At 43.8% G+C, this 21,938-nt stretch overlaps 1 protein-coding gene across 49 annotated transcripts in view; it reads left to right on the top strand.

The window, feature by feature from the left end:
* The window catches only part of APC (APC regulator of WNT signaling pathway), a 182,287-nt gene that overhangs the window by 141,034 nt on the left and 19,315 nt on the right, over positions 1-21,938 (top strand). For 16 of the 49 annotated variants that reach the window (XM_070075987.1, XM_070075976.1, XM_070076006.1 and 13 more), the window contains 3 exons: positions 12,366-12,464; positions 17,041-17,419; positions 19,029-19,124. In XM_070075987.1, coding sequence (XP_069932088.1) covers positions 12,366-12,464; positions 17,041-17,419; positions 19,029-19,124 — 574 coding nt within the window. Of the gene's footprint in view, positions 1-12,365; positions 12,465-17,040; positions 17,420-19,028; positions 19,125-19,720; positions 20,253-20,393; positions 20,448-21,938 lie in introns of those variants that run through there. The other 33 variants (XM_070075973.1, XM_070075972.1, XM_070075980.1 and 30 more) reach the window with 7 other exon arrangements.

Raw genomic sequence — 21,938 nt, forward strand, 5'->3', positions numbered from 1 at the left:
GGGAAAGAACTGCTATCATCCAAAAGTTGTACTTATAAAATTTATATTTATTAAATAAAAGCTTTCTATAAAAAATGAAAGCTATTAAAAATCTAATAAGATTATGAAAAAAATGTATAAAGAATTTTTATAATCATGAGGTGGGCAGGAAAACCATAATGAAAGGAAGTGTAGGGTCCTGTGTTGTGTAACCTGGTAAGCCTCTGCCTGGGATACCAGCGTGCTGTATGGGTACCTGTTCAAGTCCCAGCTGCTCTGCTTCCCATCCAGCTCCCTACTAATGTGCCTAGGAAAGCAGCAGAAGATGACCCAAGTCCTTGGGCCCCTGCCACCCACGTGGGAGACGCACTGGGAGTTGCTGGCTTCTGCCCAACCCTGCCCTAGCCATTGCTGCCACTTGGGGAGTGAACCATTAGATGGAAGGTGATCTCTTTCTCTCTCTCTCTCTCACTCTCACTGTCACTCTGCCTTTCAAATAAACAAAAATACAATCTCTTAAAAAAAAAAAAAAGATTCACAAATCAGTGGGTGACAAGATATAAATCAAAATCACATTATTGGGGCCTGCGCTGTGGCACAGCGGGTTAAAGCCCTGGCCTGAAACGCCGGTATCCCATATGGGCGCTGGTTCTAGTCCTGGCTGATCGACTTCCAATCCAGCTCTCTGCTATGACCTGGGAAAGCAGTGGAGGATGGCCCAAGTCCTTGGGCCCCTGTACCCACGTGGGAGACCTGGAGGAAGCTCCTGGCTCCTGGCTTCAGGTCAGCGCAGCTCCAGCCGTTGCGGCCAACTGGGAGTGAACCAGCAGATGGAAGACCTCTCTCTGTCTGTACCTCTCTCTGTAATTCTGTCTTTCAAATAAATAAAATAAATCTTTAAAAAAATCACATTATTAACATACATTGATGACAAACAAAAAGTTAAAATTTGTAACACATAAAGAATATTTTCAGATCAAGTATTTTTAAATGGGACAAAGGACATAAACAGGAAATAAGAAATTAAAATTACCTGTAAACGTGTAAAAGTGACCAGTTTTACTAATAATGATATAAAATATAAATCATAGACAAAAATGAGATCGGGGAGTAAGGTCTTTGGGTTGGCAAAAATAAATGACACTGAGTACATAATGGTAAGGAAAGTGTATTTAAAGCTGTAATGTGCATGCTATAGGAGTTACCATTTTAACAACAAAGATTTAGGCTGATATGGTAATCAATCAAGAGTAGTCAGTTTGAAGAAATTCATCATAACACTTAAAATAGCAAATAGTTAGAAATAACCTAAATTGTTTATTAATCTGTGAGGAATTGGTTAACAAGCATCCGGTTGGCTGTGAGTGACTGGGTAGGCGGCTTTGGAGTCAGCCGGCCTGGGAAATCCCACTGGTCTGCCAGCTGGATCTTGTGCTGGCTTTGAGATTTTCTGTTTCTCTGAGTAAAATAAGAATAACTTTAAAGATAAATGAATATGCACTTAGCACAGTCCCTGGCATATGCTAAGTGTTCAGCAGCTGTTGAACGAACTGTGTAAATTAACAAGTGTTTATTATGTGCCAGACACTGTGTTGGGCTCTGGAGAGGACAGACAGTCCCTGGCCTCACAGAATTGCGTGGTACATCCATGCATACGTCAACAATGATAACTCAGCACCTGTAGCGTGTGTGCATCTAACGTATGTCAGCTTTGGCCTGGCCTTTCCTAATACGTCCTGCGCGATACAGTCAGAGCAGCCCTGTGTCGATGGCTGCTTACTGCCCATAGAACGAGGTACAGATTCTCGTATTGCAGCCTCATAGTTTGTCCCGGTTCTTGAGTGTGTCCAGACCTCCCACGTGACGTTTCCTTTCCTGGTGACACCTGCATCTGCTTCAGTTCACTTCATCCTTCCCCTCAGTTGCAGTGTCAGTTCTCCTGGGTGTTTTCCTTGCCCAGCCTTCTCACATCAGATAAAGTGCTCTCAGACACCCCATACCTCTGCTCCCACAGCACTTAGTGCTATTTATTGTTGGCTCAATGGACTTCCTGCCTTTTTTTCCCTAAGATTTATTTATTTATTTATTTATTTGAGAGGTAGAATTGCAGACACTGAGAGGGAGAGATAAAGAGAAAGGTCTTCCATCCGCTGATTCACTCCCCAAATGGCCACAACGCTGGAGCTGTGATGATCCATAGCCAGGAGTCAGGAGCTTCCTCCTGGTCTCCCACACGGGTGCAGGGGCCCAAGGACTTGGGCCATCCTCTACTGCTTTTCCAGGCCGTACCAGAGAGCTGGATCAGAAGAGGAACAGCCGAGACTAGAACCGGTGCCCATAGAGGATGCTGGCGCAGCAGGTGAAGGATTAGTCTACTGTGCCACAGCGCCAACCCCAACTTCTTGTCTCTTAAAAGTCCTTTTAACCGCATCATATTGCTCTTGCTCACATTATACCCCAGACAACATAGTACAGAGAGTAAGCATTTAATAAATGTTTGTTTGTATATTATCAGTAACAGAGAATAATAACCTATTTAGTTTAAAGGCAAGTGTTATGACTTCTCATTTTTTTGTATCTGTGCAAGTAGAGAGCTATCTAGGAGAATGTTCAAAATGTTACAAATACTTATCTCTAAGTGTTGAGATTTTTATGGTTGTTTTTTTTTTTTTTTTTTGTTACTTTCTTCCACTGCTTTCCCAGCCATAGCAGAAAAGTGGATCAGAAGTGGGTCAGCCGGGACTTGAACCGGCACCCATATGGGATTCCGACACTGCAGGTGGCAGCTTGACACGCTGTGCCACAGTGTTGGCCCATATGTGTTATTTTTATAATTCATAACACCTATGAAACCATTTTCATTTTAGGAAAACAAAGAAAGTACTGGCTTAATTTCCATTGCTTAATAGCTTAGAATGTCTCACTCCAGAGTCATTTCATGATACATAATGTTAGTTATTTCATTTAAGGATGACAGAAGAAAAGATCTGTAGAAAACAATAAGCTGGGGCCAGCACTGCGGCTCACTTGGCTAATCCTCCGCCTGTGGTGCCGGCACCCCAGGTTCTAGTCCCAGTCGGGGCGCCGGATTCTGTCCCGGTTGCTCCTCTTCCAGTCCAGCTCTCCATGGCCCAGGAAGGCAGTGGGGGATGGCCAAGTGCTTGGGCCCTGCACCCCATGGGAGACCAGGAGGAAGCACCTGGCTCCTGCCTTCGGATCAGCACGTCACGCTGCCCACAATGCGCCGGCCATAGCGGCCATTTGGGGGTTGAACCAATGGAAAAAGGAAGACCTTTCTCTGTCTCTCTCACTGTCTAACTCTGCCTGTCAAACACACACACACACACACACACACACACACACACAATAAGCTGGGGCCTAGTATTCATCCGGTCTTCACATAAGGAATTTCAAGAGAGTAATGGATTCCGTGAAGCCTAATGGGGCATTGTTAGTGTCATTCGTGGGTGCACCTGCCCGGGCAGTGTTGGAATGGCACTGATGCTGGTCATACTGTCCGGTTCCTTTCAGCCACTTGTTTTACAACAACTGTAGCTACTTCTAGATCCTAATGTAGAGGAGTGATCTCTCTCGGTGTCATTTGTTTTATGTCAGGTTTTCTTTATCCTGCTCAGTAGGGTCTTATACACGTGATCGCCTCTTAAAGTTCATTACTTTGTTTTGCTTATTATTTGCTCTAGAAACACAAACCATTGACACTAATTGAAAAAGAAACTCAATGACTTTGACTTTCTCTGGATCACAGTAGCATGTTCCACCACGTGGAGGTTTATCCCACCCAGTCCCTCGCCTGATTTCCTGCCCACATCCTGTTTGTGGAGTGATCTTTAGGAAGTGTCAGTCATCCTCTTCGTAAAACCCTATATTAGCTTCCTGTGGTTCTTAGAATAAAGATAACCCCTTTATTATTACCTGTGTGGTCTGCTCCTGCTCTCTTGTCAGCTTTATGTCACCTCTTGCTTTCACCACAGAGCCAGCACATCCCGCTTTGTGGTATGTGTCTGAGCTTACGCATCAGTTTCTCTGAAAGACTTGAAGAGGTGGAACTTCGCTGTTACAGGCTGTTGAAGCATGGGCTTTCTGCTTTGGAGATTACCACGCTGCAGTTTTACATCTATTTGTGTGATTATTTACTTAATATCTGTGTTTACCCCTGCTAGACTATAAACTCTGGAAGAGCGAGGAGTCTGTCTGGTTTTGTTGGTGCATGGTAGATAGCAGTAAATAGCTGATTGGTTGGGGGGAAGAACTGACATGCCTGCTAGAAACGGGATTTCTGTGATGAATCTCCCTTGGAAGTTCAATAGAAGGAAAAGCTAGAAGTCAATTATACAGGCCAGCTTCTTGCTTGTCTAGTATATAACTATGTGTGTGACTCATTTGTTTATTGGTTCTCAGCTCTTCTATTTGAAACTTAGAACGAGATCTCTGGTAATAGTAAGTAGTGATGAAGTTCCACCAGAAGTGGAAAAGGTAGAATGATAGGACAACTCATTCTTCGGCTACCTTTAAAAACCTTTATTAAGGGGCCAGCGCTGTGGTGCATCAGGTTGAAGTCCCTGCCTGCAGCTCCAGCATCCCATATGGGCACTGGTTCAAGTTCTGACTGTTCTACTTCCGATCCAGCTCCTTGTTAGTGAGCCTGGGAAAGCAGCAGAAGATGGTCCAAGTCCTTGGGCCCCTGCACCCACGTGGGAGACTTAGAGGAAGCTCCTGAGTCCAGGCTTCAGCCTGGCCCAGCTCCTATTGTTGCGGCCATTTGGGGAGTCAACTAGCTGATGAGAGATCTCTGTTTCTCTACCTCTCTCTGTAACTCTACCTTTCAAATAAATTAAATAAATATTTTTTAAAAAACTTTTATTAGGGAAAATTTCAAACATATTCAGGGGTACACAGAATATACAGTGATCCACGTGTCCCCATCCACTCTGACCTTCTACTTTATTTTATTGTTAAAGAAGATAGCCAGATATCATCATGTCTTCCAGGCATATTTCACTGTGTGTTTCTACAAGATAAGAAATACGTTTTGGTAGGGTTTTGATTTTTTGGGGGTGTTTTTGTTTTGTTTTTAGTTTTTAGTTATTTACTCAAAAGGCAGGGAGATAGAAATCAGCCATCTGTGGTTTACTCGTCAAATGGTGGCAATGGCCAGGGCTGGGTTAGGCTGAAGCTAAAAACCAGGAACTCAGTCCAGGTGTCCCTCAGGGGTAACAGGGACCCAACTACTTGAGTGATCACCTGCTGCCCTCCAGGGTGTACACTAGCAGGAAGCTGGAATGGAGGAGAGGCAGATTCAAACCCAGGTACTCTGACATGGGATACAAGAATCCCAAGCAGCATGTTTACCACTATGTGAAACGGCCACCCCAGATCACTTTTTCAAAAATACCTGTGGCGTAGCAGGTAAAGCCGCCACCTGCAGTGCTGGCTTTCCATATGGGCGCCAGTTCAAGTCCCAGCTACTCCACTTCCAATCCAGCTCTCTGCTATGGTCTGTGAAAGCAGTAGAAGATGGCCAAAGTCTCCCCTGCAGCCACGTGGGAGACTGGGAGGCAGCTCCTGGCTCCTGGCTTCAGATCGGCACAGCTCCCACTATTGCAGCCATCTGGGGAGTGAACCATCCAATGGAAGAGCTGTCTCTCTGTCTCCCCCTCCCCCTCCCCCCTCTCTGCCTCTGCCTCTGCCTCTCCCTCTGCCTCTCTGTAACTCTGACTTTCAAATAAATAAAATAAATCTTTAAAAAAAAGACATAACTGTAGTGCTGTTAACACTCCCAAAGAAACTAACAGTAATTCCTTAACAGTACCATAAACCTAAAGAATATTCAAATTTGTAATTATTTTGTGTCTTTTTCAAGACTTGTAAAGAATACAGAAAAGATCCTGGAGGTAGCACTGGTCAATGAATCTCTGTACTCTGTTTTAATCAGTAGGCTCCTTCTTTATGTCTTTTTGTTTTCTGGCTGTTCATTTATTTAATGAAGAACCAAAGTTGTTTTTCTTATAGTTTTTCATACTGTAGAGTTTGCTGATAACATCCCCATAATATAATTTATCATGTTCCTTTAGCATCTGTACTTCCTGAAAATTGATAGTTCTAAAAATGTGATCTGATTTGGATTCAATTCTTTTTTTATTCCTTTTTTTTTTTTTTTTTTTTTGGCAAGACTTTTCCATTAACAGCATGATAATCTTCCATCAGGAAATACATGATGGCTGATTGTCCCTCTTTTTGTGATAATAACAGCCATTAATAATGCCTGTCTCTATTAATTTACTAGAGATAGAGAATTAGCTTTAATACTTCCATGAAGAGAAACTTCCTATCTACCATTTAATTGCTCCTTGGTACAGTCTGCACAGATAAATAAGGGAAATGTTTGTATCTTTCCCTCTCCTCTGTCAGATTTCACAAGGAGCTGGCGACTGCTTCTTTATGGTGGTTCCTTTCTGATGGAACCCTTTGAAATTGATTTCTAAAGTGAGCAAAACAGAGAAAAAGTAGTGTTATAACCTAGCAGGTGCAGTTGAAATTGACTGCAAACCACTCTGCTCAGAATGACCATCAGGCATTGTCATTCCAGTCCCTCAGAAATGTTTGAGTCATATCAAGCTGTGGGTATTTAATGGTGAATAAGGGGAAAGCAGGAAATAGACAGCTGATTGATTTTCATATCTACGCAGAGGGCTCCTTTCTACTCCCCAGCCCATTTTTCACTTTGTTAATCTTTTCTGCCACCTCTTTTGGTTAAATTTTTTATTTTAATTTTTAATTAGTTTTTAACAGATTCAGTGTGATTTGTAGATAAAATTTAAGAGCATAATGATGTTCCCTTCCTCCTCCACCACCTGTTTTCACCTGGAAGATAATGTAAAAAACTCTTCCGTCAGTGTTCAGAATTTGTTTACAAAGCATCTTGCATTGTGCCCAGGGTGTGCCTTCCCATAGGATATGGTGAGCCTGGTATGTGCTGCCTTATCTTCAAGAAGCTTACAATCTACAAGACAGATAGGCAGTTCCCAAAAGTACTCTGACAGGCAGGGACATTGTGCCACAGAAACACATTAAAAACTTGAAATCTAGTTTTAGAATGAGGTTGGTCATGGAGAAAACTATAGATTAATTCAATCTGACACCTAAAATATGGTTGGGTGAAGAATTCAGTGTTCTCAGTGGAAGATGAGGATATCCTGTTTCCTAACCTCAGCTCTGAGAACCTGCAGGCCAGCACTACAGCATAGCAGGTGAAACCACCTCCTGCATCCCACATGATCGCCAGTTTGAGTCCCAGCTGCTCCGTTTCTGATCCAGCTCCCTGCTAATGTGCCTAGGAAAGCAGCAGAGGATGGCCCAAGTGCTTGGGTGCTGCACTCATGTGGGAGACCTGGAAGAAGCTCCAGGCTCCTAACTTCATACCAGCCATGTGGCCATTTAGGAAGTGAACCAGCGAATGGAAAATCTCTCCCTCTCTAACTCTACCTTTCAAATATATAAATAAATCTAAAAAGAGGGAAAAAAATGAAAACAAAAAATGCACTTTAAAATATTTAAATGCATATGCCTTTTTAAAAAAAGTCTGAGAGTCTAGCTCAGAAATAACTGACTGTCTGAGAAATACAGTCTGTCAGGTTTCGGTGCTGGATGTGAGTTCTGAGGAGGGGAGAAGTCTGGAGTGGTTCCCGGGTTTCTGTTGTCATCAGCCGGAGGACCAGTGATGTAGCTGAGCAGTAGTTCTAGGTAACGGTGGACGCTCCTGCTGGAATGTAGAAAGGCTAGCTCTGAGAATGTTAAGTTTAAGATTACATGTAAAAATTGTACATCTGAGACACAAGCAGAAATGTCAGGTGGGCTGTTACAAACTCAAGGAGAAGATAAAGAATGTGATAATTAAATATATGACAGATTTTTACCCCGCAAGTGAGTACACAGTGAAGACAAAGGCCTAGGCCAAAATCTCAGAGCAGTAGAATAATATTGTCCCCAAAAGAGGGAACACTTTATGTGCTATTGACACAGGGACTAGAAAATTTCAACTGGGTTTCATCAAAAAAAAAAAAAGTTCTCTGCTGATCTTGGCAAGAAGAGCTTCCTTGGGTTGTTTCACTAACACATTGAAGTGAGTTGAGGTTTAAATGTAGAAGAGAGCAGTTCCCACTAACTTTAAAATAGTTGTGTGTGAACTGCCCAAGGGAAAAAAGGCCATTAACCGATGCACACGAAAGGTTTGGAGATAATTTGTTTTTTAAGATAGGTAAAGGTTGGAGATGGATGCCAACAGAAAGCAGTGGGGAGGGAAAGGATCCAGAGCACACGAGAAGGGATCCTCTGATGCAGGTCGTTGCCTTGGTGTTAACCAGAAGTTGGGGGGCTTCTGTCTGCTGGTCTCTGTTTCTCTACAAACTAAAAGGTAAAACTGTACAGCATGGGAAGGGGAAGAGCCCCAGTTTTGCACAGCTAATTTAAAATAGCTGTTGGAAGGAACCAATGAGAGCTGGCTGGGAAGACACAGGATGGCAGACGCAGCACTGAGGGCCAAGGTGATGTAAACCAGCATGTCTGTGCGGCATCCTGGAGCACTCAGTGCTGGTTTCACTTCCTCCCATTTCTCGGGGGCTGCCCAGCAGGTCATGCAATGGTGTGGAGAAAACAGGTAGGTTCTTCAACAGGTGCAGCATTTCCAGACAGGTGGACAGAGTAACTGTGGGCGAGCTACTGAAAATCAGTGGGAGAGTTAGGCAAGTGATAAGCAACTAAAGAAATCCAAGCTGAACTGGATAGAAAGATCTGTGTACTGGGCATTGCAGTATTGCAAAACAATCAGTGTTTTAGGGACAGGTGAAGGCCAGGAAGTAAAAGGGACATGAAGTTAAAAGTGGAAGCTTCAGGCAGGCCGGTGCCGCGGCTCACTAGGCTAATCCTCTGCCTGTGGCGCCGGCACTCCGGCTTCTAGTCCCGGTTGGGGCACCGGATTCTGTCCCAGTTGCTCCTCTTCCAGGCCAGCTCTCTGCTGTGGCCCAGGAAGGCAGTGGAGGATGGCCCGGGTCCTTGGGTCGTGCACCGCATGGGAGACCAGGGGGAAGCACCTGGCTCCTGGCTTCGGATCAGTGCAGTGTACCAGCTGCAGCGGCCATTGGGGGGTGGACCAATGGCAAAGGAAGACCTTTCTCTCTGTCTCTCTCTCTCTTTCACTGTCCACTCTGCCTGTCCAAAAAAAGAAAAAAAAGTGGAAGCTGCATAAGTATTCATGAAGTATGGAATATGATTCCATGAGGAAGGTGGGATCAGAACAGCGGTGGGAAATGGGTCCACATACGCTGGGGCTGAGAGTTGGGAATGATAGAGCTGGTGCTGAGTGTCTTGGACACTGAGCAACACTGATTGAAAAGTGCAGCATGACCGATTTAGCTGGTCTTGAGCTTGTGAGCTAATCACCCTCAAGTTTCTATGGAATTCAGTTATGAGTTGGGTGGGAAACAGTTCATAGGAAGTCAGATTTCTGGTGCAGTGAAGAGACCAGTCCCTCTGAAAGAAGTTGGCTCAGGTCTGCATTAATAAAATGCACAAAAAGATTCTTAAGGTTCAAGTTCATAGAGACTATAGATATAGGAAGTGTTCCAAAATCAAGGAACTATCTAGGAAGATACTAAGACTGTAGCTTAAAGGAGATCTGGTATCTAAACGATGTGAGAGTCAGGAACAGGTTTCATTGTGGAATTAGATTTTCCCTTGTTCTGTAATTTATCCCTTGGCTTTATCTTGTCTCAACGCACCATTGATCCCAGTAGACATTCCTATTTCTGTGGATACGCAGTGCCAGCACAGCTGAGCCGAGAGACTGTGGGTCAGGGCCTCTCACAGCCACACACATCTCAGCGCTTCCCTGGGAACAGTCGGCTTCTGAGCTCGCTGGCTGGTTCGGGCAGGCCCCACGTCCTCAGTACCTGTGGGCCTGAAACATCAGTTCTGTGCCACGTGGGCCTCCCACAAGAGGGAAGTCGCAGTCTCTAACCTCTCCAACACTGTTGACTAGAAGCCAAGCCTTACATCTAGCACAGACTCCACAGGACGTTTTGAGTACCACGAGCAGGGGCCCTGGGAGCTCTCTTCAGAGGCTGCCTGCAAACAGAAGCAGTTTAGTATTCCTAAAGAGAGTGTGTCTGCTTCCTGCAGTCATTCCCTTCTACCACAGTCCGAGAGACTTGCCAGGTATACCCCAAAAACACCCCTAACTATTCTGCCCTGAGCTTAGTCTCTCAAAGCTGATCCTGTAGATGCCTCCTGAGCTCCTTATCTCCAGATCTCTTTGTGGTTACACAGACACAACGCCATGTGCCTCTGCCTCAGGTGTCCTCTCACTGATCCCCCTCATCCTTTTTATTGGCTAAATTCTCCTCTTGGTTCAAATCCAGAGTCAGATGCTGCTTTTTCCAGAACACAGCCATTGAGCTCCAGATCCGGACTGTGTGGTGAGGGTAGGAACTTGTTGTTGCACGATCCCTAGTGACCAGTGCACCATGTAGAACGTGGCATGAGCTCAGGTGTGCTGTGGTTGCATATGGAAGACCATTCGAGAAGCATTCAGGAGCTGGTAGCAGTGGGGAGAGAAGGAAGATGAGTTTTTCCTCACTGTCCCTTCTCCCTGCCTATTCCCAGTTGAGAAATATCCCTAAAGGATTAATGAGCATGAAGACCCTACCCCCACAGAGGGAGAGAAGATGAGAATGACATTCTTCATCCAACCTAGATTTCCCTGTGTGGGTGTGAAGGCATGCAAAGTCATGCTTTTAAAAGAGGGAACCGTTAAAACATAGCTGTCAAGTTAGGATTTTTTTTTAATCAACTTTGAGGAAAGGTTAAGTATATAGTTGAATGTGGTTTGACAATTGCAGTCTTCTCTTAAAAATGCTGTTACGAATGAATATCCAAAAAAAGCTTTCGTGGACCCATTAAGAAACCCTAATCTTGGCCTATAATGTGATTTCATGGAGGTTCTAAGCAGCTTTCTTGAAAATGAACGTTGAAGGACAATGTTGTGTCACAGTAGGTTAAGCCCACATTCCATATCAGAATGCCCACTCCCGCTCCCGATTCCAGCTTCCTGCTGATGTACACCCTGGGAGGCAGTGTGATGGCTCAAGTGGTTGGGTCCCCGCCACTCACATTTGAGATCTAGATTGCACTTCTGGCTCCCAGGTCCAGTGTGGCCAAGCCCTGGCTGTTACAGGCATTTAGAGAGAGAACCAGCAGTAGCAACTATGTGTGCTTGCTGAGCCACAGGGCTTTGGGCAGGAAAATGGCACAAGGAGAATTGTGTCTTTTAAAGAATGTGGAAGACAGGGAGGAGAGGGCACAGGCAGGAAGTTGAGGAGAAGATACCTCTGATACCCTCGCTGCCTTGTAAATGAATAAACAATAATGTGTGTAAAATGACACAGTCGTTTATTGCCCACCAAACACTTTGTCCTCCATCCAAATTAAGCTGGCACATGTGCTTCCCGCATGTAGACCCTTGTACTAGTCTCAGGGGCCTGCAACCAAAATGCTAGGTCTGCCTTAAGTGTCATTTATGTTATGTGACCCTTAATAACCCCAAGTGTAGGTAGTTAATTCTTTTCTCTCAATGTTTTACTTATTTTTATCTATCTGAAAGGCAGACAGGGATCTCTCCTCTACTGGTTTACTCCCTAAATGCTCACAAAAGCTAGGGCTGGGCCACACCAAAGCCCCCAAAATTCCAAACAGGTCTCCATGTGGGTAGCAGGGACCCAAGTACTTGACCCATAACCTGCTGCCTCCCAGGATCTGAATTAGCAGAAAGCTGGATCAAAAGTGGAGTGGAGACTTGAACTCAGGCACTTCAGTATGCAATGCAGGCATTCCAGGCAGTGTCTTCCACGCTGCAGCAACACCTGCCTCTCCTTAGTATTTTCCACATTCTTTACTGTGGCGCTTACATTGCACTGCGTTTGTTTATTTGTCATGTCTTTCTCCAACAGATGCTTCAAGCAGTCCTCTCTAAATGAAATCTCTAAGTAAGATCTTGGAGAACTTTTCCTGTACCAAATTCACACTTGACTTTTGGGCAGTTGCTTCGTTGCTTTCCATCAGTCAGCTTCTGGGTTCATTTATTTTAACCTGTGGAAAAACATGATTAGAATATCGTCCACGTTTACTCACTCCCACATTGTAGTTTAATTCTCTTATGTGTTTATAGTTAAAAGTATTTATTTTTGACTAGTTGTAACAGTCATACTTACAATGATACATTTAGTTTTTTGCCCTAAAGACAGTTCGTCTGGAGTACCTTCACATACAGTTTTCTCTGTTTATATCATACTAGCTATGATTTGCTTAATTTCTAGGGTTCAGCCACACGGATGGACCACGAAACAGCCAGTGTTTTGAGCTCAAGTAGCACACACTCTGCTCCTCGAAGGCTGACAAGCCACCTGGGCACCAAGGTAACCAAACATTAAAAACCCTAGCAACTCAGACTGCGAACACTGCTAAGACATTCTTTATGATACTAAAATATATTTTTTTTAATTATTTATTTAAAAGTCAGAGCTATAAAGAGAGAGGTGAGACAGAGAGAAATCTTCCATCCACTGGTTCACCCTCACAAATGGCCACAACAGCCAGGGCTAGGCCAGGCTGAAGCTGGGAGCCAGGAGCTTCCTCTAGGTCTCCCCCTTGCGTGCAAGTGCCCAAGGACTTGGGCCATCTTCTGCTGCTTCCCCAGGCACGTTTTCTTATGTACTTCTTACGTGTTTTCTGAGCTGGATCAGAAGCGGAACAGTATTTATTTACTTACTTGAAAGAGAAGGAAAGACAGAGATCTTCCATTTGCTGGTTCACTCCCTAGATGACAGCAAGTCCAGGCAGAAATCAGGAGCCTCATCCAGGTCTCCCATGTGGGTAACAGGGACCCAGACACCTGGGCCACACAGTTCTGTTCCACCCAGACCACCTGGGAGCTGGATCAAGAGGAACAGCCGGCACACAAACCAGGGTCCACATGGGACACTGGCGTTGGTGTCACAGATGGCCTTACCTGCTATGCCACTACTCCAACCCCTCAAAAATCTCTTAAAGAAATAGCATCTAGGGCCGGCGCCGTGGCTCACTAGGCTAATCCTCCACCTGTGGCACCGGCACCCCGGGTTCTAGTCCCGGTTGGGGCGCTGGATTCTGTCCCGGTTGCTTCTCTTCCAGTCCAGCTCTCTGCTGTGGCCCGGGAGTACAGTGGAGGATGGCCCAGATCCTTGGGCCCTGCACCCTCATGGGAGACCAGGAGAAGCACCTGGCTCCTGGCTTTGGATCAGCGCAGTGCTCCGGATGCAATGCGCCGGCCGTAGCAGCCACTTGGGGGTGAACCAATGGAAAAAGGAAGACCTTTCTCTCTGTCTCTCTCTCACTGTCTAACTCTGCCTGTCAAAAAAATAAATAAATAAAATTTAAAAAAAATAAATAGCATCTAATACAAAGAAGCATAACATGAAAAATAAGGACTATAAACTCCAAATTGGTTTGTTTTTAATTCATTTTAAGCCTATCCACTTCCCCGCAAGTGCCCTAAACTCCAGCCAAACTGGCTCAATTGCTGCCTGGTGAGTGCTGCTGTGACTGTAGCCTCTGGGCCTGTTGACAGACGCGCCTGCCCCTTTTTCCCCACCACAAGGGACTGCCAGAATCCCAGCTGGACCTCAGAACTCTTCCTGGGTTCTTCACAAAATATTTTCTGCCATCCCTCTGTAGCCCCCTAAGCCTCCCTTAAATCACTACCAGTCAGCATGAAACACTCCTCTGGAAAAACAGGGACTGTTCTTTGTCTCTCTTGCAGCATCAGGTACAGAGCCCACAGGGTTTCTGTTATGAATTGAAACGGATGGAAAAACGGTTGCAGTTGCAGTTGCAGTTGCAGTTGAATGTTACCGAACACTGCTGGCTGAGCTTTCTTAGGGTCCCTCGGGTGTTAACAGATATTTTAGGATTTGAAAATACTGTTTGAAAAGAAAATATTTTATTAGTATTTTAAAGTCAGAAGCTTTAATATCATGTTAACTGAGATGAAATTCTATGTTACTAAACAATATATTTTCCATTAAATCTAAATATTTTCACAGCATACTGTGTATCACTTCTTTTCTTTTTTTTAGATGTGTTTATTTAGTTGAAAGGTGGAGATACAGAAAGAGTAAGGCAGAGAGAGAGAGAGAGAGAGATCTTCCATCTGCCGGTCACTCCCCAGTGGCACAACAGCTGGGCCATGCTGAAGCCAGGAGCTTCACCCCAGTCTCTCACATGGGTGTAGGAGCCCAAGCACCTGCTGCTGCTTTCCCAGGTGCATCAGCAGGCAGCTGGATTGGAAGTAGAGCAGCTGAGATGTAAGCTGCACTCATGGGGTGCAGGCACTACAAGCGGAGGCTTAACCTTCTATGCCACAGCACCAGCCACTGTTTATATTCTTTCTTTACCCTAAATAATATAATAGCTCTTAGGAAATGCATTACTGAAATAATTAGTTGATTTTAGGAAATGAATTTTAGAGTAATTAATGATGTTGTTAATATGACATTTAATCTTTTTTATAATCCACAGTAATTGCTTGCTATCCTTTGTGTGCCAGGAACTTTGCCTGGAGTTGTATTACATGATCTCTGATCATTTCAAAACCTCTGTGCATATCCCTCTAAAGAGAAAGTGAAACATACACATACAAAAAAAGGTTCAGGCAGCACTTATGTAATTAAACTGAAATTTAACTCCAGATCTATCCAACATCAACACCTAGTTTTTACTAAAAGAAAATCTCCAGGATAGGCATTTGATTCAGGAGTTGGGTCACCACTTGGGATGGCCACATCCCATTTTGGAGTGCCTGGGTCAAGTCCCGACTGCTCTGCTTAGGATCCAGCTTCCTGCTGATGCATATCTTGGGAGGCAGCAGTTGACAGCTTGAATACTGGAGTCTCTGCCACTCACACAGGAGACCCAGATTGAATTCTAGGATTCCAGCTGGGGATTGACCCCCCCTGGCTGTTGTGGGCACATCTGGAGAGTGAATCAGTGAATGGAGCATATTTCTCTTTCTCGCATCTGTCTGTCACTTTGCCTCTTAAATAAAAAGCAAATAAATAAAAATTTGAAAATAAATCTTTGGCAGCAGGCATTTGGCACACCAGTGAAGGTGCCCTTGGGACACCTTTATCCCATATTGGAGTGCTTGGATTCAAGTCCCAGCTGTGTTTCTGATTCCAGCTTCCTGCTACTACAGCCCTGGGAGGTGCAGATAGTTGGGTCCCTGCCACCCACATGAGAGACCAGGGTTGAATTCCCAGCTCCTGCTTCAGCAATCCCAGATGTTGTGGACATTTAGGGAGTGAATCAGCAGAAAGAACAGATGGGAGATATCTCTTTGTCTCTGTCTCTCTCCCTCTCTCTGTCTCTACCTTTCAAATAACTATTTTTAAACATGTAAAAAAACTCTAATATTTAACAGTACTGTTGCATGAAAACTGACAATACCTTTTCCTTTTGAAGTGATTTATGCAGTACACTAAGACTTCACTAAGTATTTTGAATGTCAGTTACTGTCCTATATGGGTATTAATCTTCACGGAGAAAACCATATTACCTAGGTAAATCCCCGCATTTTTCAACTTAGAAAACCGCAGATCAGAGAAATTACGTCAGTTAGCTAGCATCACACAGTTTGTAAAGGAACCGAAATTTGAACCTGGTTTGATGAAAGCCTGCTGATCCACAGCCCAGTGCTGCTTCCAAAAACTGTTTCTTTTTTTTTTTTTTTTTTTTTTGACAGGCAGAGTGGACAGTGAGAGAGAGAGACAGAGAGAAAGGTCTTCCTTTGCCGTTGGTTCACCCTCCAATGGCCGCCACGGCCAGCGCACTGCGGCCGGCGCACCGCGCTGATCCGATGGCAGGAGCCAGGAGCCAGGTGCTTTTCCTGGTCTCCCATGGGGTGCAGGGCCCAAGCACCTGGGCCATCCTCCACTGCACTCCCTGGCCACAGCAGAGGGCTGGCCTGGAAGAGGGGCAACCGGGACAGAATCCGGCGCCCCAACCGGGACTAGAACCCGGTGTGCCGGCGCCGCTAGGCGGAGGATTAGCCTAGTGAGCCGCGGCGCCGGCCTCCAAAAACTGTTTCTAAAAGCATGCATGTGTTCGCCATTGAAAGCAGCACTTCTCAGCTCTGGGCTTGGGGTAATCCTTCCCTGCATCATCGTGGGATACTCTGCAGCCTGCTGGATCTCCACCCACCAAAAGCCCTAGCACTGCACCTGCAGTTGTAACAGTCAGAAACATGCCCAAGATACTGCTGAAGGTGTTAGAGGGGGATTGAGAACCACTGGTTTGTAGAGGTGATGGTTCTTTATGTCATAGCCTCTAGCTTTGAACTGAACCCATCTAGGATAATTGTGTAATTTCTTAGAATTTATTGTCAGAGTAATTGATGCTCACCAGTTGCCTTAAAAAATGACTACATATCTTAGCTTTGTCACTCTCTCTGTGATCATGGCTTTTTCTTTTTTATGACAAAAATTACTATGTATTTCAACATACTTTAATTAATGAAAATCAATGACTGCTGAGAATCAGTGTTTAGTGAAATACAATGTTACAGAAATGTTTTCTATATTGATTTTAATAATAGATTAGAAGAAGTAACATAAAATTTAAATTGTGTCAAGAATTTAACAAACCTCATTCTTCTTTGTGTGTGTGAAATCAGTTGAGACCCACTCATAGTTGCCACCACGTGATCCAGAGAACAGCAGTTCATGTCTTCTCTTCCAATAGTGTGTACCACTGCTGCTGTTCGCTCACAGCACAGATGGGTAATGATTTACACTTGAAATAGCACTTAATACTTCATGTTACTTCATCCTGGAAAGGTTTTGTTTTTTTGTTTTTGCTTATAATGAGTTACAATAGATGTTCCATTCATCACTTCAGTGCTGTTGGCTTTTGGATATTAAGGTCATAATTTTGTTTCTGCGCTCATTTGGCCCACAGGTGGAAATGGTGTATTCATTGTTGTCAATGCTTGGTACTCATGATAAGGATGATATGTCGCGAACTTTGCTGGCTATGTCTAGCTCCCAAGACAGCTGCATATCCATGCGACAGTCTGGATGTCTTCCTCTTCTCATCCAGCTTTTACATGGCAATGACAAAGACTCTGTATTATTGGGAAATTCCCGGGGCAGTAAGGAGGCTCGGGCCAGGGCCAGTGCAGCACTCCACAACATCATTCACTCACAGCCTGATGACAAGAGAGGCAGGCGTGAAATCCGAGTCCTTCATCTTTTGGAACAGATACGAGCTTACTGTGAAACCTGTTGGGAGTGGCAGGAAGCCCATGAACAAGGCATGGACCAGGACAAAAATCCAAGTACGTTCCTCGTGTGGTGTGCATCGTAGTGCATGTCTTAAAGCAAACGTAAAAGTTTTCTGACAGTTCTTTTTTAGTTAATGTGTGATCTTTATGAATAGGATGGGGAAATCCATATTAGCCACCCATGCTGCTAACGTATTTTTAAAAGCACGTTTTAGATCTGTATTTTCCTAGAAAAATTTAACATGCTCAACCAAAAAAGGACCAGAGCAGCAAATCATGTGGAGTACATAGCTAGGAGGGCTAGAGAATTTGAGCAGTCGTTGCCTGTCTCCTTCCTCATAGAGGAGGCTCAGTTTTTTGTTTTTTGTTTTTTTAAGTTCTTTTGGCTATTAACGACCAATCCAGAATCCTTTAACATCTGCATTTCAGCCCATTTAGGGGACACAGAGCTGTGATGTATCTGTGGTGCTCTTTGATCCTGACAACCTGTAAGAAGGGAGAGCATCGCTATCTCCATTTTACAGCTGAGGAAACTGAGGCTCAGGAAGGCTATCAGAGACCAGGCCTGCTGGCCCTGACTCCATGTTCTTCCTACAGCACCTTGCTCTGAGTGCTGAGGGTGATGAAACATCCCCCTCTGCTCAGGGAGAGACCCTTGGCCACCTGCCCCTCTCCCTCAAGAGTAGGGAACATGGAAGTTGGGGACCCTTGGGATGTAATTCCCTTCATCCCTGTAGCCAAGAAACAAAAGCAATAGGTATATCAGTTAAGGCCTTCCTTGACCTGGTAAGAGTTAACTAGCACTCTGTGTGTGTGTGTGTGTGTGTGTGTCTCACACACACACACAGACACGCAGATTACAGAGCAAGAGAAGGAGTGATAATGAGAACAGGACTAACTTGTGAAGCTACAGCAGATTTTTTTTAAGCTTGGATATAAAGATTAATTTATTTTAAAAAATCTAAAATATTTTAAGAAGAAAAGGAAAAAAAACAGATGATCCTTTCTCTGTCCAGGGCTGAGATGTTGTGCTGGGAGAGCATTGCCTGTCTGGCTCCTTGCGGTTATGAAAATCACCTGTATTTTGAACTCTTGAGAATAGCTTAATATTACTTCTGAAAATTTATTTTAAAATTTATGTCAAATAATGAGTTTTTAACTTTTGTGTGTATTATATGTGGAAGTACATTTTCTTGGACACCTTTTTCTGTAAACTTCTGTTTACTTTCTAATTTATATATATAGTAAGCTTTCTCTGCTAGGGATCATATTTGTACACATTTCTTGTAACCTACATATGTGACAATAGCTTAAATAGAAATTATAAGCAATTTTATACCAGAATATTTTTTCTTTCAGATAGTCAACATAATTTTAAGTTATTAATTACTTGAGTTATAGTATGAACCTGTAAGGCACTTAATCTAACAGACTTGATCAAGGGCAGATGAGCAGTAAACATTTGAATGAAACCAAGAGAAGCTCTTCACTCATATTTTGTATTGTAGTATTGATTCATCCATTCTGCAAACATTTGTTGATCCACCAAATTTCTGTGTATTTGGGATATACTGGTGATCTCTGTATATTTTTGAAGCATAATAAACATTATTGCTTTTGAGAAAAACAAAATGTTACTGTTTATGTCGACTTTATTTTTCAGTGCCAGCCCCTGTCGAGCATCAGATCTGTCCTGCCGTGTGTGTTCTGATGAAACTTTCATTTGATGAGGAGCACAGACATGCAATGAATGAACTTGGTAAGACAGAGTGTCTCAACGCCACATGCAGAAGTGGATTTTAAGTCATGGTAGAAATTCAGTGTAGTAAATGAAGGTTTCCAGTTGTTGATGAATGGAGAGATAGGGCCTCTCACTTCTATTACCAGCTTCTCCTTCCCTGTAATTAAAAAATTGGACCCTGGTCTCCATGAGACAGAGTCCTGAACCACAGAAACTGCTGCCCTGTTTAGAAGTGGCTGGCTTCTCAAAGTCTTAGCCAAAGACTGAGAAGTCACTCCTTTCCCTGTTGCCAAGGGTAGATGTGTTGGGAGGGGGTGTGAGGTGCTGCTTCATTGGCTCTTGAACCCTGACTTTTGATGAGCACTAGAAAGAATTAGGTTAACATTCTCGTCTCTTGAGGGCTATCAGTACCTTACTGGGCTTCCAGCATAAGCTGCATGCTGTCTTTGAAACTGATTAATATAGAAAAACATGATGCTGTAATTTAAGCTAGAAACATTTCATTGACTTTGTCAGTTCCTTCTTTTGTTGTGTATTATCACACACCATAAACTTTATTTAACCTGCATTTGTGCACCCCATTTTTCATGTAATGGTTTTTCTTTGATTTCTAGGTTCATTTTTGCACATGTGGTATTTATAAATTGCATCGTGCTGAGCCTTCTCATGTGAACTGGATCTCTCCAGTCGTGCCACAAGCAAGAACCATACACTGAGTGCCCGCCTCAGTGTAACTGCACCCTTGCTTTTGTCTGTTTTTGTTAACATTCCATTCCAGCTCCCACTTCATATTCCTTCCACCCTCAGCATTGTCATTGATCACGTACCTTAAAAGCGTTAAGTCATGAGACTTGAACACAGAGAACCTGAGTATCTGGAAAGAGTGTTGTCTCCTTCAGAGTCATCCCCGTGGGAGGCACTGCACTGAGAGGTTTTAGGTCTGCCCACCAGACACTCCTGGGCGCCTGGTTATCCCACATGGCTCTCTCTCCTTCCCCGACCTCCTGTGAAACTCAGCTAACCGTAGGCATTCTCCCCTTCTCAGTGCAGTCTCAGCAGTTGTGAAAATTTTAAGGTTTTTTTGTTGCTGTTGTGATGCTAACGGTAATGGGAAGAGAATAAAAGCAATAAACAAGAAAATGAATCCAATTTTTAAAAACTGCAAAGGCTTTTTTTTTAAATAAATGTTCCTGTGTTCCAATGGACTGTAGACTAGGACTGACACATTGATCATCTGAATTTCAAAATACAACCTAGACTCAGTATTTGTTCCTCTTCCTTCTTCAGGTAGGAAGGCTCCCCGGGGCATTTCATCACAGGAGCTAGGGCAGGGGCTTTCAGGTGAGGAGCAGGATGGGGCCTCGGGGGTGTGGCTGCTGGGGTAGCCACAGGGGATCACCTTCTTCTCACTCCTAGCCTCCAGGTTTGCACCGGGCAGAAGGAGGATTAAGGTGTGTGGGTCGCAGGGAGGTAGAATAAGGCAGTTCAGATCAGCATTAAGGGTCCAGGAGGAAAGAAGTCCCAGGTAGCAAAGGGAAGCTCTTCAGCCCAGTCAGCTGGAAGTGTCATTTGTACATATATGAAGATTTTTCAACCAGCAGTCATTTAATAATAGGTGCCTATTATTGGCAGGTTGTGACTATTATTGATAGTTTTAGACTATAATACCAGTGATGTGTTCTTACTGGTCTCCAGATCTGTCTCCTAAACTGTCCTTGCACTAGATTCTTGGAATGACGAGGACATGGTCCTGGCCTTTAAGGAGCTCCTGGTTCTGTTTGCATTAGTGTGTCATAAAACATCTAGATCCTCACCACCAGCAGAGGCCCTTGTCAGACCACAGAGGCTCTGGTCCTGGAGCAGTGTCGAGGCAGGGGCCTAAGGTTCATGTTCAGTAAGTGGTGGCCAGCGGCTCTCGTGATCGGGAAACTTGTGAAACATTCGTCTGCAGAAAGTTGAGGTTGGGCCCCTAATACTCATTCAGGCATTTCATGCTGATGAAATGCATTTCTAAACAAAAATAATACATATTTTTAAATAGATATCATCTGTCTATTATCATTTATAGGTACAAATCTAAATGAAATTTCTGTTGAATATCACCTGAGGCAATTGGTTCCCCATTGTCTCTGAGGCCACAAGATAACTATATTGGGTAATAATTCTTTTCCTGATGTAGGCACAAGAAAAGTGTGGAAGGACATGGTCATCACCCTTGTGTTGTTTTGAAACATCCTTGTTCTCTTAGGGCGGCCAGTTTTTTATTCTATCATGAATTTGCATCATATTTTAGTGAATCCATTTGTAGTTTTGAATTACATTCTTTGACTCAGAATTCACTAAATTGTTTTTCCTGAACTCTTAAAGCATTCTGTCTTTTACCTAATGTTCAGATGTTACTGAATGCTCTTTTTTCATTAACCATGCTCTTCATGGTTTTGTTGGCATCACAATATCCTTCTTTAATCTTTGGTTTCCAAATCAAGTTCTAAAATTTTTGTTTTTTTCTTACAAGAATACTCAATTGTTTGATCATAACATGCTTTCATGGGGCCTTCGTTTAGATGCATTTTGTCTTTCTTAAGGATGGGATCCCAGATTTTGCTACACGAGGCTGATATTTATGCAGACACAAAGCTTGGTTTGTTTGGTTTGGGTATTGATGCTGGCTCTGCAGTACCTGACTGGCTGTAGGTTTCCCCACGATGCTGGGCCACAGCCTTCAGGACTTGATGGACTCTGTCAATTTCCCGGGTCAGAATTCTCACTGCTTCTACTAACTCCTTGTCCTTTACCCATGTATAAAGTATTGGAACTTCTTGAAGCTCTGCC

This window comes from Oryctolagus cuniculus, chromosome 6, assembly GCF_964237555.1.
Source record: "Oryctolagus cuniculus chromosome 6, mOryCun1.1, whole genome shotgun sequence".
NCBI classification, from domain to species: Eukaryota; Metazoa; Chordata; class Mammalia; order Lagomorpha; family Leporidae; genus Oryctolagus; species Oryctolagus cuniculus.